Here is a 13,461-nt window from a genome sequence, read left to right on the forward strand (position 1 = left end):
TCCTAAGTAAGCTTGAACATGATTGGATGATAAAATCAGCAGAGCTTCCCCGCATTTCAGATCTACCCCCTAGATTTAGAGCGACTGCATTTCCAAGTGCACTTTCATTGCACTTTCAAGTGCACTTGCAATGAAAAGTGGATTTGCCTTTCGTAAATAACACCCTATGTGAAATTTTAAAAATAGTCTTCCAAAATGAACGAATGATAGGGCATGATGAGTTTTTTATTTAGGCTGGCTAATAATGGATTGTTTTTTTGTTTTGTTCAGCCAGCAGGATGGATTCCTCCATCTACATAGTTGAGGTGGATGGAGGATTCCTCTCTGCTGAGACATTGTATTCTGACAGCGGGGACTGTCCGCTATCAGAATAAACGAATCAGTGGCTGCAGCACGTTGGCTGCAGTTGCTGATTGGAAAAGATTTTCAACAAGGCTATTTCACAGAAGTCGATCAGTAGATCAAACTTGGTCAAACGTGTGGAAATTCAGCTGGTCCCTTTTGAACTGGCCAAATTCTGATCCATCTATGGCAAGCTTTAGTCTATGCTAGGACAGTTGGGAACCAGGAGCTTATTTTTTAGGCTCCTCGGAAGCCCCAGTGCCAGTGCTCTTCTGATGTTAGAAGGTAATTCTACAACTGATAAAAAGTGAGGACATACAAGACACTGTACATTTGTATAATGGACATGCGCAGTAGATCTACTGCAGATATTGTAATGTTCTACAAAAAAAAAAGAATATCATCTAGTCAAATTCAAAAGCAACTTATGATGTAACATTAATAGACATAACAAACTGGTTTACACTCCTCCCAGAAGAATTGTATTCCTTGACTCGTTCACATGACAAACTGTATTGTGAGGAAGGAAACACAGGCATCATGTAGAGAGATAGAATATAGGCTACATTGAGTATTAGCTGAGGAGTGATGTTACATTGTCTGTTTGTAGAAAAAAAAAGAAAAAGGCTTGCAGCTAAAAGTGGTTGTAAACCCTTACAACACACTTTGACCAACAGGTAAGCCTAGATTAAGGCTTACCTGTAGGTCCAAGAAATATCTCCTAAACCTATACGGTTTAGGAGATATTTGCCCGTAGACAGCGGCGCACAGGTGCACTGAGCGAGGCATCGTCAACGACGAACATGCTGCGCGTGTCGGCTCCCATGCGCATGAGCGGGAGTGACGTAATCGCGGCTTCGCCAAATGACAGCGGCAGAGCTGCAAGACCCCACCGAGAAGATGGATGCGCTGGACTACAGGGGGCAGCGGTGACTTCGCTGGCTCCTGTGTCAGGTAAGTGATACATAATGGACTACTATGCAATGCATAGTAGTCCATTATGCTTTTCCTTTGCAGGGAATGAAAGAGGAAGTAAACCCATCAGGGTTTACTTCCTCTTTAAAGCTGAAGTTTATACTGCTTATATTACACCCTCCATGATTCTTCCCACCTCCTTCAACAACATACTAATTAAATTTGTAAAATAAAATGTTTACTTTTTCATTGCCTAGTTTTAGACCCAGTGATGTCATTGGCAGGTCTCTGTGCTTCTTTACACAATGCAGGCAGATCAAATATGGTGAGAGGTGCTGTACATAACTTCCTAAAAATATCCCAGCACCCTGCCTCATTTCTTCTCTCAAAGGCCTAAGTCCTGATTCAAGCAGTTGGTTGCCTTTTTGGCAGAGTTATGCAAATGTCAAAATGCCTCATGTCAAATGACAATCGGTGTTATTCTAGACCAGGGGTCTCCAAACTTTTCAAACAAAGTGCCAGTTTATTTTCCTTCAGACTTTAGGGGGGCTGGATTGTGGCTTTCTATCTATGGCCAGCCAGACACTTATTCCTGACTCTTATTTAGGTGTGGCTGCTGGAAATGAACTGTAATCCTGCTCTGCATACCAACTGCGAGGTACTGAAAGAAGTAATCCCCAATGTGGTCAATGAAACCCTTGGTATGTATATTTCAAATACATTTTTTCACTAAGTATCATTTGTGAATGTTTGTTTAGATTTTAGCAAGGATTACTGATTTATTATATTTATTGTTTTTCAACATTCTTTATTTTTCATTGCCTGCAATTTGCCAAATGATACTAGCATAGAAGACAAAAGGGCATACTAGCACATTATGACAGACTTACCTGCATGTGGAGCCCTCCAGCGTAGCGGTGTCACAGCTCCCCAATGCTTCCATCTTCCCCTGGTCTTTCTTCTGGGTTCGCGGGCTTCGGCTATATGAATGGCACCGGCTGCATCTCAATGAATAGCTCCTAAATGGTACGAGTTTAGAAGATATTCACTATATCTACAGGAAAGCCTTATTACAGACTTACCTGTGGGTACAAGTTAAAAAGTGAACTTTACTTCCACTTAAACGTATAGATCATACACAGAGAGAGGGGGAGGTGAAGAGGTTTATTTAATGTGAGGGATAAGGGAGGTGAAGGTGTTTGCCCATTACAAAAGGGGAAATTTATGTTCGTCTCCATCACCCTATTTTTTCTTTTGGCGGCTGTCATGTGTGTAGTGCGGGATGGCATGTCTCCGTGCTGTTTGGCTCCATGTATGCTAGTCCCGGGGTGATGCTGAATGATTCCTTTTGGAAACAAGGCTTGATTCCTTTACTCTGATTCAGATCGAGGCTTGGTCACTCCCTTTTGTTTTTGCCTCAGCCATGTTGGTTTGAAAAGGAGGCTTGGTCTCTTCCTCTGGTTCAAACCGAGGCTTGGCTTTTCTTTTGACTCCCTCAGCCATGCTATTTTGAAAGGGAGGCTTGGCTAATCCTTTTGTTTCCTAGTGGCCATGTTACTTCCTTTCTTTTCAGCATGAGGCTTGGCAATTAATTTTTCTAAATGTTTTTGCCATTCTGAGCAAAATCATTTTGTTTTAAACAGCTGTGCACTTTCCGTTATGGACCTATAAATAGCGTTATTTTGGACATGGACTCCATGCCCCCGATGACGTCATGTATGCTGAAGCTGAAACTAGTAGGGAGGAGTTTATGTCCAGAGATACCAACATAATCTGATCTGCAGATTTTTATTTTAATAAAGGAATTTTTCAAAAGTGTGTTTGTTTTATTTAACCATTTTTTACACTTTCTTTGTGAAATGGTAGGGGTACTTTTGTACCCTCTTACCATTTCAAACAGGGGGGGGGGCGGGATCTGGGGGTCCCCTTGTTAAAGGGGGCTTCCAGATTCTGATAAGCCCCCCCCCCCCCCGCCCGCAGACCTCCACAACCACCGGCCAGGGTTGTGGGGATGAGGCCCTTGTCCTCATCAACATGGGGACAAGGTGCTTTGAGGGGTCACAGACCCCCAAAGCATCCTCCCAATGTTGAGGGCATGTGGCCTGGTACGGTTCAGGAGGGAGGGGGGGCCGCTCTCTCGTCCCCCCCTCTTTTCCTGCGGCCTGCCAGGTTGCATGCTCGGATAAAGGGTCTGGTATGGATTTTTAGGGGGAACCCCACGTCAATTTTTTTTTTAATTTGACGCGGGGTTCCCCTTAATATCCATACCAGACCTGAAGGGTCTGGTTATGGATATTTAGGGGGAACCCCACGTCAAATTTTTTCTTAAATTTGAGGCAGGGTTCCCCTTAATATCCATACCATACCTGAAGGGCCTGGTAATTGAATTTGGGGGACCCCCACGCTTTTTTTTAAATTTATTTATTTATTTTTTTATCAATGACTTTCAATGAGTGTTCTCTGTATTACGGGAGCCGACAATTCATTATAGCTGCGAGTGATTTTAAAGGACTTTTTTTCCTGCATAAATGACACTTTGTGCAGGGACAGTTCTAAGCACAGGAAACATGCGCCCCTTCACAGGCATACTATAGACAACCCCCCCCCCCCCCCCTACGAAATTTAAAGGAATATTACACTTTTATTGTTTCACTTTAATCATTATTAAAATCACTGCTCCCGAAAAAACAGCCGTTTTTAAAACTTTTTTTTGCATTGATACATGTCCCCTGGGGCAGGACCCGGGTCCCCAAACACTTTTTAGGACAGTAACTTGCAGAATCTTTTCTCTCTGTCAAATCTTTTTTCTCTGTCGAATATTTTCTCTATATAATCTTGGACTAATAGAGGTAAGGTTAGACACATTCGACCACAGGTTCTATAGACACAGATTGTTGTCAGAGTCACGTCGAATCTCCTATTCTATATCGAACTGTTGTAACAATGAAAACGAAAATAAAGCATTTATTTATGTCGGATCTTTCGTTTTTCGGATTTTGTGCTTTCGTTATCGTTTGTCAAAACGAAAACGAAAATAGCTGAAATTCGGACGAAAATGCATTCGGACGAAAACGAATGCACATGTCTAAGAAAGAGTGATTAACCAGCACCAGCGGCTGTCACACTACCCTTCTCTACCTCCAGTGGATGGAACCATCATGATGTGTGATTCCATGCGTGATTAGACTCCTATAATGTGGCGTCTAGCTATTCAGTAAGGGCACATCTTGTATCTATATGGTGGAAGGCGCACTTGGGTGTACGGTCGCTCACTCTCATTTGGACACATGTTGCAACAATATATATAAGAAAGTGAAGGGAAATATCCCCAAGGGCACAAAGACAGAGGAAAAAAAAATAATTTTAACCATATAGCCCAACCCAAAACTAGAAAAAGAAAGGTTTGCTTTAGATACACTTTAACAGACATAGGTAAAATAAATAATTCCCAGCTTTTTGGGGATTGTAGCACACTTTGAACTCCCATAGGGTTTTTTACAGCTCTGTAGAAATGGTGGCAGGGATACTTCTACCTCTAATTTAGAGGTTACAGATACTGCTCATTTTTTTTCGATTTAGCCTCTGATGCCACCAGACAAAATCATTTCTCCTTCCTATAGAATTTAGAATCTACTAGAGGATGTTGGGAACAGGGATGTCATCAACTGATTGTCTATAGTTAAGATTCATTTGGTAACACCAGAGGCTTAACTGAAAAGATAAGCAGGATTTGTTACAGCCTTTCTAGTGGAGAAATCTCTATAAGGCTTCTCAGAGAAACGAAAAACTGGACAGGAGATTGAAGCCTTCTCTACGCCATCCCCAATAAGGTAATTCTGTCTTAGATGAAACTCCTCTTTAAATAAAGCCCTTTGTGATATGCAACTCAACTCATTTAAAAGACTTTATCAAAGTCCTTTGTTTCCACAGACTTGGCACTTGAGATTTTCAAAAAAAGCTTTAAAGGCCAACGTATTATGCCCCTAAATACACAGAGAAAGTTTGTGTTGTTATACAATGGGGAGACCAATGAACAGGCAATAAAATTTAACTGGCCCAGAAGCTCCAGTCCTGCTAAAGAAGAGAAGAAGACATCTCCAGCTGACAACCAAATCAGACTTGTGAAAAATGTGGAGAAACCCCAGAGATCTTTTAAACCTCTTGCAGACAATGCAAGCCGTATTGTAACTAGGTCAACTGTCTTGCGATCTCCTCGAAGAACAAGCTTGGCAATGTCCCCTATTAATATGATGGGCTTTCATGATGGCTTGACACACCACACAGTAAGACACAAAGCCAGGTACAACATAACATCTAAGAGTCTGGATGGGCCTCAGTTCAACAATTTAACAGAGGTGGGCCGAACAAATAACAAAGCTAAACCAACACCTGTTGCCAAGATTTCATTTACAGGTCCTCAGAAATTTAGAATGATTGGTATAAAAACACCCCAGTTTACAAGGAGGAGCACACCAGATACATCGAAAAACACCAATGTCGTGATCCTCTCTGAACAGAATCGTCTCCTCTTCAGCAGGGGCTCTGTCCGCAATGTTGAGGACCCCAGTGAACCCAAAGTAGAAGATGGACACTCAAATGAACATGGTCATGGAGTATCTGTAAAATAATGATGGTCGTCATGCCAAAACTAGTAAAAGAGCATTAAAAAAGTGATTAGTGGTCTTTATATATGTAAATGGTCACATCTGGCATTTTTAAACTTCTGTTTTGGTAAACTGAAAACCATTGCCAAACTTACAGTGTTTATCTTTGCTGTTTCTTTCAAGAAAAGAGTCCAGGAATGCATAAAAATTTAGATTTTTACGACAGAATTTGCAGGATAACTTGCAAGTTTTGTTAAGAATTCCACCCAAAACGTTTTACAGGACTATTGTATGAGTTTAAAGCTAACATCCTTGCCTTTTTTGCTGAGTTCTGCTAAGGTGGAAAAAAAAATGCTTTGATCATTTGCAGCTCTGGTTCACTCTTCTGCATTTAATGTCACTCAAATGTTCGCCCCACAGCCATGGAAGCCAATATCCTCTGACACATGCTTATCACAGACACGGTAAACTGCAGGAGAGCTTAACGATTACAAAAACGAATGGCAGACAGATGGGTTTTACCCATTATTGGCCCTATTCAATAAAGGGTTCTTATTTTTAAATACAGTAACCTGTAGCAACAAATCAAACTTTAGTTTGTTAAAGTCAAGCTAATAGATGATGTCTTTTGTTTGCTATGGGTTACTTTACTGCACGGACAGCATCACTGTCACTTCTGCCATTACTAAAGATATGTCCCTGGTTCCTTATGGGGAGATTTTATTTCTGCTGGTGGGAATATTAAAAAAAACTCTCCATGACCACAAAAGTAAAAATAAATAAATAAACAGGACAAGTGCAGCACCTAACAGGTTAGTGACCCCTTTACCTACAATGTTTCTCACTACTTATACTAACCCAGAACCAACTTTATTTCATCTTGAGACAAGAAATTATACTTTAAAGCAGGGGTACCCATCCAGTGGCCCTGAGGCCACATTTGGCCTGCAGAGCCCTCTAATGTGGCCCTTGGCCTCCTGCTCTATGATGGCAGGTTGGCAAGCCCAGATCACGGGTTGCTGACCCGCCATCCCAGAGCAGCAGTTTTGTGAATGAAGCCACTGGTAGTGCAAGCAAGTGGCTGTGGAGCAGAGCCACATAAGCCAATGCTTTCTGTATAGTGCCCGCTCTTGTCACAGGCGGAGTGATACCAAATGCACTCCACCTAGGACAGCAACAGCCAGCGATACCAGGATGGGAGATGGTTATTAAAGGTAAGTTTACTACTAAATTCACAGTATATATGGATATATCTATTTTGCAGTGGTTACTGGGCTGTTTTCAAACTGATCTGCAGGTGCAAAGCAGCTACGGGTTACCTGCATTGAGCCATAGACTTCTGTTATTACCTGCGGGTTTGTTGCGCCTTCAGAAAGTGCGCCAAACTTGCAGGATATAATAGAAGTTTACGGCAAAGTGCAGCTAACCTTCAGAAAATCCATAGGTTCACTGCGCTGCACCTGCAGTTTGGGCAAATCGCAGTGCATCAGTGTGAAAGCAGCCTTAGGCCCCTTTCACATAATTGGTCCGACCCTATCGGTCTTACTATTCATCTCTATGGAGCAGCAGATGTAAACGGACTTGTGCCGGTTTACACTCGTCTACCTAAAAAAAATAGAAAGGGATCTGCCCCTTCCATCTGGGCGAATTGGATTGGATCAGAGGGCCCACAGAGTAGAGTGAGCTGTGTTAGTGGACATGGACCTGTCATCCTCCCGCTCCACTCATTGTGGCCCGCCACCAGTTACCAATTCACTTAAGTGGCCCTCGCTCTTCAAAAGGTTGGGCACCCCTGCTTTAAAGTATGCGTAAACCCAATTATGGAATTGTAAATAAGCTTTAATATTTAAATGTAAATTCAAAATAGATTTTTAATAATTTTTGTTTCCAATTTGAAGCTTTCATTAAAATCACACTTTGTGATTCTTTTGTGAAGGTTATTGTACAGGCACTTTCTGTTATGGGGGGACTATACTCTGTCCCAGTTTTTTTTCTGCATGGTCATACTCTCCAAATGAAGACACGGATTCAGTCCACTGTTGTCACCATTTAGAAATGCCATGCAACAGTGTAAGTTTGTAGAGATGAAGTGGCTTGTGAAGATCAGCGGTGCTGAAAAACAGGGAAACGGTAAAAAAAAGTATTTTATAAAAATAAAAAAAATAAAAAAAGACATTTTATTTTTTATACACAATATTTTAGCAAACGGAAGCATTAAGATGTCTGCAAGTGATTACTGACACCCCATGTGTTCATACATACAAAAGAAAAGGATCACTAATCCAAATAGATGGGACTTTCAAGGTGTCAGTTACAGTCAGTACAACTATTTTAAGAACTGAAGAACTGGCTTGGATAAGTTACAAAACATCTTCAGCATTAAAAAAACAAGTCCACATGAATGTGACTAACACTGGGTACACCTATTTTAAGATAAATGAACATTTATATTTATTATAGAAATGTTAAAACACATAAAAAAACATGTTTCACCATTGTTCATCCACTAATGGAAATAGACAACTGATCACAATCTAAATATCTATGCAAACTTGTATATAGTGAGGCTGATTTACTCAAACTGGAGAGTTCAAAATCGCCCAAAAAATTGCCATAAAAAACCAGCCAATTGGCCTCTAACTTTGATTTGTTCAATGAAGGTGTTGACAATAAAATCTGGAAGTTGATTGGTTTCTGAGCAGAGCTGCACCAGATTTTGCATGCTCCATTCTTAGTAAATCCACCCCAGTATGTCATTCAGTTAGGAGTTACAGTAAAAATACTTTATTTATAAGAGCTTTTACTAAATGATGACCATTACCTAATATGCTTGCGTGGAACAGTTTACTAGTTAAACCTTTACTCCTTTTTAAGCTTTTAAGTATAAGTCCTACCTAATAGCAGATACAACCAGATGAATGCTATTATCTTTATTAACCATAAAAAGCCTCTTCTGTGTGTAAATTTTGTCCAATTTAGTTTGATTTTGTCACCTTCCCTTGGTTATGTCTCAGCCCTGCCAACTATATTTCCACACTTCAGTGATGTTTCCCCAGGGGAGTCAGCAAGGGTACTCTCCTTGGACATGGGAATAGCAGGTAATGAAGAATAGCCACTGAAACTGGTCATACAGCAATTGAATTTCCTGATAAACTAGACAAAATGTGCTCAGTGTGTGGTACTGATGCCTTCTGTTCCCCCCCTTGGCTTCACTTGATTAAAAAAATCAAAGGAGTCGGGCAGAAAATTGTTGGCCAAACAGTGGCTGCATCCAATCAAATGCAGCCGCTATTTAGGTATTTTGATAGCTGGGGAAACTAAGCAGATTGTGGGTGCAATGCCAGGCTCTTGAAGACTGTATGTGTAGTAACTAAACCAAGGAGGGGGAAAAAATCTTTACTAGCCGATAAAGGCCACAGCAGGCATTTCTGGTGTTTGCATTCAGTTTTGGCTTTTACATTTAAACATTTGAAATAGCGTACCAGTGTCCTGTCGAGAAAGGCCCTCCGTCGGAATAGTGTCTGTTCTGTGGACTGTATATACTGTATATTTATAAATACATATATTCTGTACTAAAATGTATACCCATGGGTGTTCTCAATTATTTAAAACATGTAATATATTGCAGCTTACCAGTAAAACTGCCCATACAGTGATAGAAATTTGGCTTCAATTCAATATGAACCGGGCACCGGGCAATTCAATATGAACCAGGCACATTTTGGACAGTGTGTGGCAGTCCCTACCTCACTGAAGTTGATAATTTGATTGACTTCTGTTGAAGGCACATGTTGGAAAACTTTTCTGGATCAATGGCTACCTCCACTGATCAGTGTGTTCTGAAAACAATGGGTGCAGCTCTCAGGACACAATATCCTGGTGGAATGGGGGGGGGGTTGTAGGATTTATTCATTCGTCCAACTTGTTTGGTGAAAATATATTACTAAATATAAATTTGCACTGATGGAAACAACTAAGGGATAATGAAATGCAGCTGCTGTAGACAAGGTGCCAATCACTTGGATAAATGTAGATAAAAAAATACAGTGCTCGAAACACACAATATAAGTGAAATCAACAAAAAAATTCAAATAAAAATACAGATAAATGCAACTGAACTGTTATGCCGCGTACACACGATCGGACTATCCAGTGGACTAAGCCCCTGTACACACGGTCGGAGATTTCGACAACCAAATCCGTCGGATTCTGTCCGTCGGATTTTGTCCGTCGGATCTTGTCCGAAACTGTTGCATACACACGGTCGGACTAAGTTGTTGAAAAATCCGATCATTCAGAACGTGATGACGTAATTTCGTTACGATGGGACTACGTTCAGGCTAGTAGCCAATAGCTTTGATGTAGGAATTTGATCTGAGCATGCGTGGCACTTGGTCCGATCAAAATTCTCTACACATGATCGGAGTATGTCCGATTGAACCAGTTGGTCGGGAAATATTTCCAACATGTTGGAAAATTGGGTCCGACGGATATTCCGACGGAATCAGTCCGATGCATACCACACACAGTCGGATTATCCGACGACATGGTCCGATAGGACACATTCCGACGGATTCTCCGACCATTTGTACAAGGGCTTAGTCCGGTGGATTGTCCAGCAGACTTTGCAGCTGAGGTCCGCCGGACTTTCAAACGAACGGACTTGGCCACACACGATCACTCCAAATGCCCGGCGGATTCGAAAGCGAAAACGTAGAATAAGGAAGTTCATAGCCAGTAGCCAATAGCTGCCCTAGCGTCGGTTTTAGTCTGCCAGACTACCTAACAGACGAACAGTTGTCCTCTAAAAGCCGAGTCCGGCAGACAATTTTGAAGCAGGTCTTATTTCTAAGTCTGCCGGACTTTTGGGAAGAAAAAGTCCGCTGGAGCCCACACATTGTCAGCCGAATAGTCCGATCGTGTGTATGCGGCATTAGTCCACAAAGAAGTAGGCACAAAAAATGCTTCACAAACTTTTAGGAGTACAGTGACACCCCCTTTTGCATCCCCACTCACCAGAGCAGGACGATTCCCAGCTTTGCAGTCCAGGGTAACTTCAGGCTTGTAATTGGTATCCCACACATGTGGATTGGTGTCAAAACATCCGATGGTGGATCAGTGTAAACATCAGATGATGGATTCCAATAGGAGGCCCCACAGGATATACAGGCACCCAGAAATGAAAAGAGGATGGACTAATAGTGAAGTTATAAAAGTTGATTTAATGTGCATAGGGATCGGTACTTACAAAAAGACGGTTAAAAACAGGCATGGATATAGAGGTCCTTGAGGTCCTTGATGACAGATGACAAGAACAATGAAATGTATGGGTGGAGAGAACAAATTTAAGGTGGAGGAATGCTAAACATAATGGAGAGGTAACTGGACAATGATCCTGTATAACTACACACATACACACACACACACATGTGCATGTCTGCACATATCCATGAGTGTATACATACATAAATCAGTTTAAAAAATCTTTATAGTAATGGAACATAGATCTACCATATTTATCGGTGTATAACCCGCACTTTTTTCCCCTTAAAATCAGGGGAAAATTATGGGGGCGTGTTATACGCCGATCCCCCGCTGATTGTCAGCTTCTCTGCAGCTTCTCTGCAGCTTCTCTGCAGCTTCTCTGCTGTTCTTGGCGGCTTTTGGCTATTTTCGGCCGCACGCGGCCATTCTTGGCGGCTTTTGGCTGCTCTCGGCCGCTCTCTGAGGCTTTCGGAAAGCCAAAAGTTGCCGAGAACGGCCGAGTGTGGCCCAAAGCTGCCGAGAACGGGCGGGTGCGGCCAAAAATAGCCGAAAATAGCCAAAAGCCGCCGAGATACACAGGACTTCTGCTCTGTATCTGTATTCTCTCTGCACCATTTTTAAATGGCAAGCCTGCAAAAGACACTGACAAGGCTGCAAATGACACTGACAAGGCTGCATTAATGGGCATTTAAATGTAAGTTTTTTTCCTTAAACTTCCCTCCTAAAAGTTTTTTTCTTTAAAATTCCCTCCTAAACCTGGGGTGCGTGTTATACGCCGATAAATACAGCAACCAGACACATGCATTAGGCTTGTTTTACATGGGATTCAGCTTGTATAAGCCCTTGTACACACGGTCGGACATTCTCACAACCAAATCCGTTGGATTTTGTCCGACGGATTTTGTCCGAAACTGTTGCATACACATGGTCGGACAAAGTTGTCATAAAATCCGATTGTACATAACGTGATGACGTTATTTCGTTACGACGGGACTACGTTCAGGCTAGTAGCCAATAGCTTTGGTCTAGGAATTTGATCTGAGCATGCGTGGCACTTTGTCCGTTGGAGTAGGCTACACATGATCGGAGTATGTCCGATCGGAGCATTTTGTCGTAAAATTTTACGGACAAGTTGGAAAACTTGGTCCGTTGGTGTCACGTACCTGGTGGCTGAGCCCACGGATGCTGGGAGCGGCAACTCGTATTCCTCTGGCTCAAGAACTCCTGGTAGAGAGGACAGATGTTCAAGACTGCAGGCTGGAACTGAGGTCAGCAAGGAACAGGAGCTGCAGGAACACACACGCTGGATAGAAGGGGAAGGTGTCTTGTAGTACGGCACACTCTGCGGACCTTCAAGCAGATGGAGTAGGTTGCTGGAAGGCAGGAACAACAGCAGGACAGCAGGCTAGGCGTAGTCGTAGACAGGCCAGGTAAAATACAGGCAGGCGGGTATGGCACCGAATCAGCAGGCATGAGAATCTTTAGATAGGCCGGAGTCGTAGGCAGGCAGCAAGCAAGGGATCGTCAGAGACAAGCCGGGTAGCAAGAATTAAGCAGAAGTCAGACAGGTACAGGGGGGTCTCTCAGGAACGCTGTAGACCGGACAGCAAGGAGGCAAAGTAACAGGTCCCTTTAAATAACCCCCTTTGGTGCCAAGAACTGTCATGCTGCGCGCCCGCGCGCGTTCTCGCGCACGCTCGGGCGCGCACACCAACCTTTCCGCGCACCCGCTTGCGCCCAACATCGCTAGCGCGCAACAGCGTGCACCCACGTGCGCCCACCAGCATTAATGCGCACCCGCGTGCGCCCATCAGAGCAAACGCGCACCCGCGTGCGTGCACCCGCGTGCGCCCACCCACGTTAGCGCGCACCCGCGTGCACCGACTGCCACTTTTACAAAAGACTTCATGGATAGAACTTCCGGGGATAGCCGGACGATCGGAACGACCTTCTTGACATTGCCCCCCCAAGGGGCAGCCTCCTGATGCCAAATTGAGCCAACTTAGCTGGGTGCGCTTTCTTGAAGGCCAGGATCAGTCTCTCAGCATGAATGTTGGATTCTGGTTCCCAAGAATTAGCTTCACGACCGTACCCCATCCATTTTACCAGGTACTGAACCTGTCCACGTCTCTTCCTGCAGTTCAGAATTGATTCCACCTCAAACTCGACTTCTCCGTCGATCAGAACAGGCTCAGGTGGACCAGTATCTCTGTCAACAAAGGGATCTGGGACAGCAGGCTTGAGTAGAGCCACATGGAAGACCGGGTGGATTCAGAAAGACTCTGGCAGCTGTAACTCATAAGTCACACTGTTGATCTTCCACTTTACCGGAAAA

At 43.1% G+C, this 13,461-nt stretch overlaps 1 protein-coding gene across 2 annotated transcripts in view; it reads left to right on the forward strand.

Annotated features, from left to right (window-relative positions):
• Nucleotides 1–5,931, forward strand: part of TTLL10 (tubulin tyrosine ligase like 10) — a 204,995-nt gene extending 199,064 nt beyond the window's left edge. For both annotated transcript variants that reach the window (XM_077458109.1, XM_077458110.1), the window contains exons 11-12: nt 1,865–1,958; nt 5,188–5,931. In XM_077458109.1, coding sequence (XP_077314235.1) covers nt 1,865–1,958; nt 5,188–5,885 — 792 coding nt within the window. In that variant the 3' untranslated portion in view covers nt 5,886–5,931. The remainder of the gene's footprint in view (nt 1–1,864; nt 1,959–5,187) is intronic.
• Nucleotides 5,932–13,461: the final 7,530 nt, after the last annotated feature.

Source organism: Lithobates pipiens, unplaced genomic scaffold, assembly GCF_037356315.1.
Source record: "Lithobates pipiens isolate NorthernLeopardFrog02 unplaced genomic scaffold, aLitPip1_a1.2 Scaffold_27, whole genome shotgun sequence".
Lineage (NCBI taxonomy): Eukaryota > Metazoa > Chordata > Amphibia > Anura > Ranidae > Lithobates > Lithobates pipiens.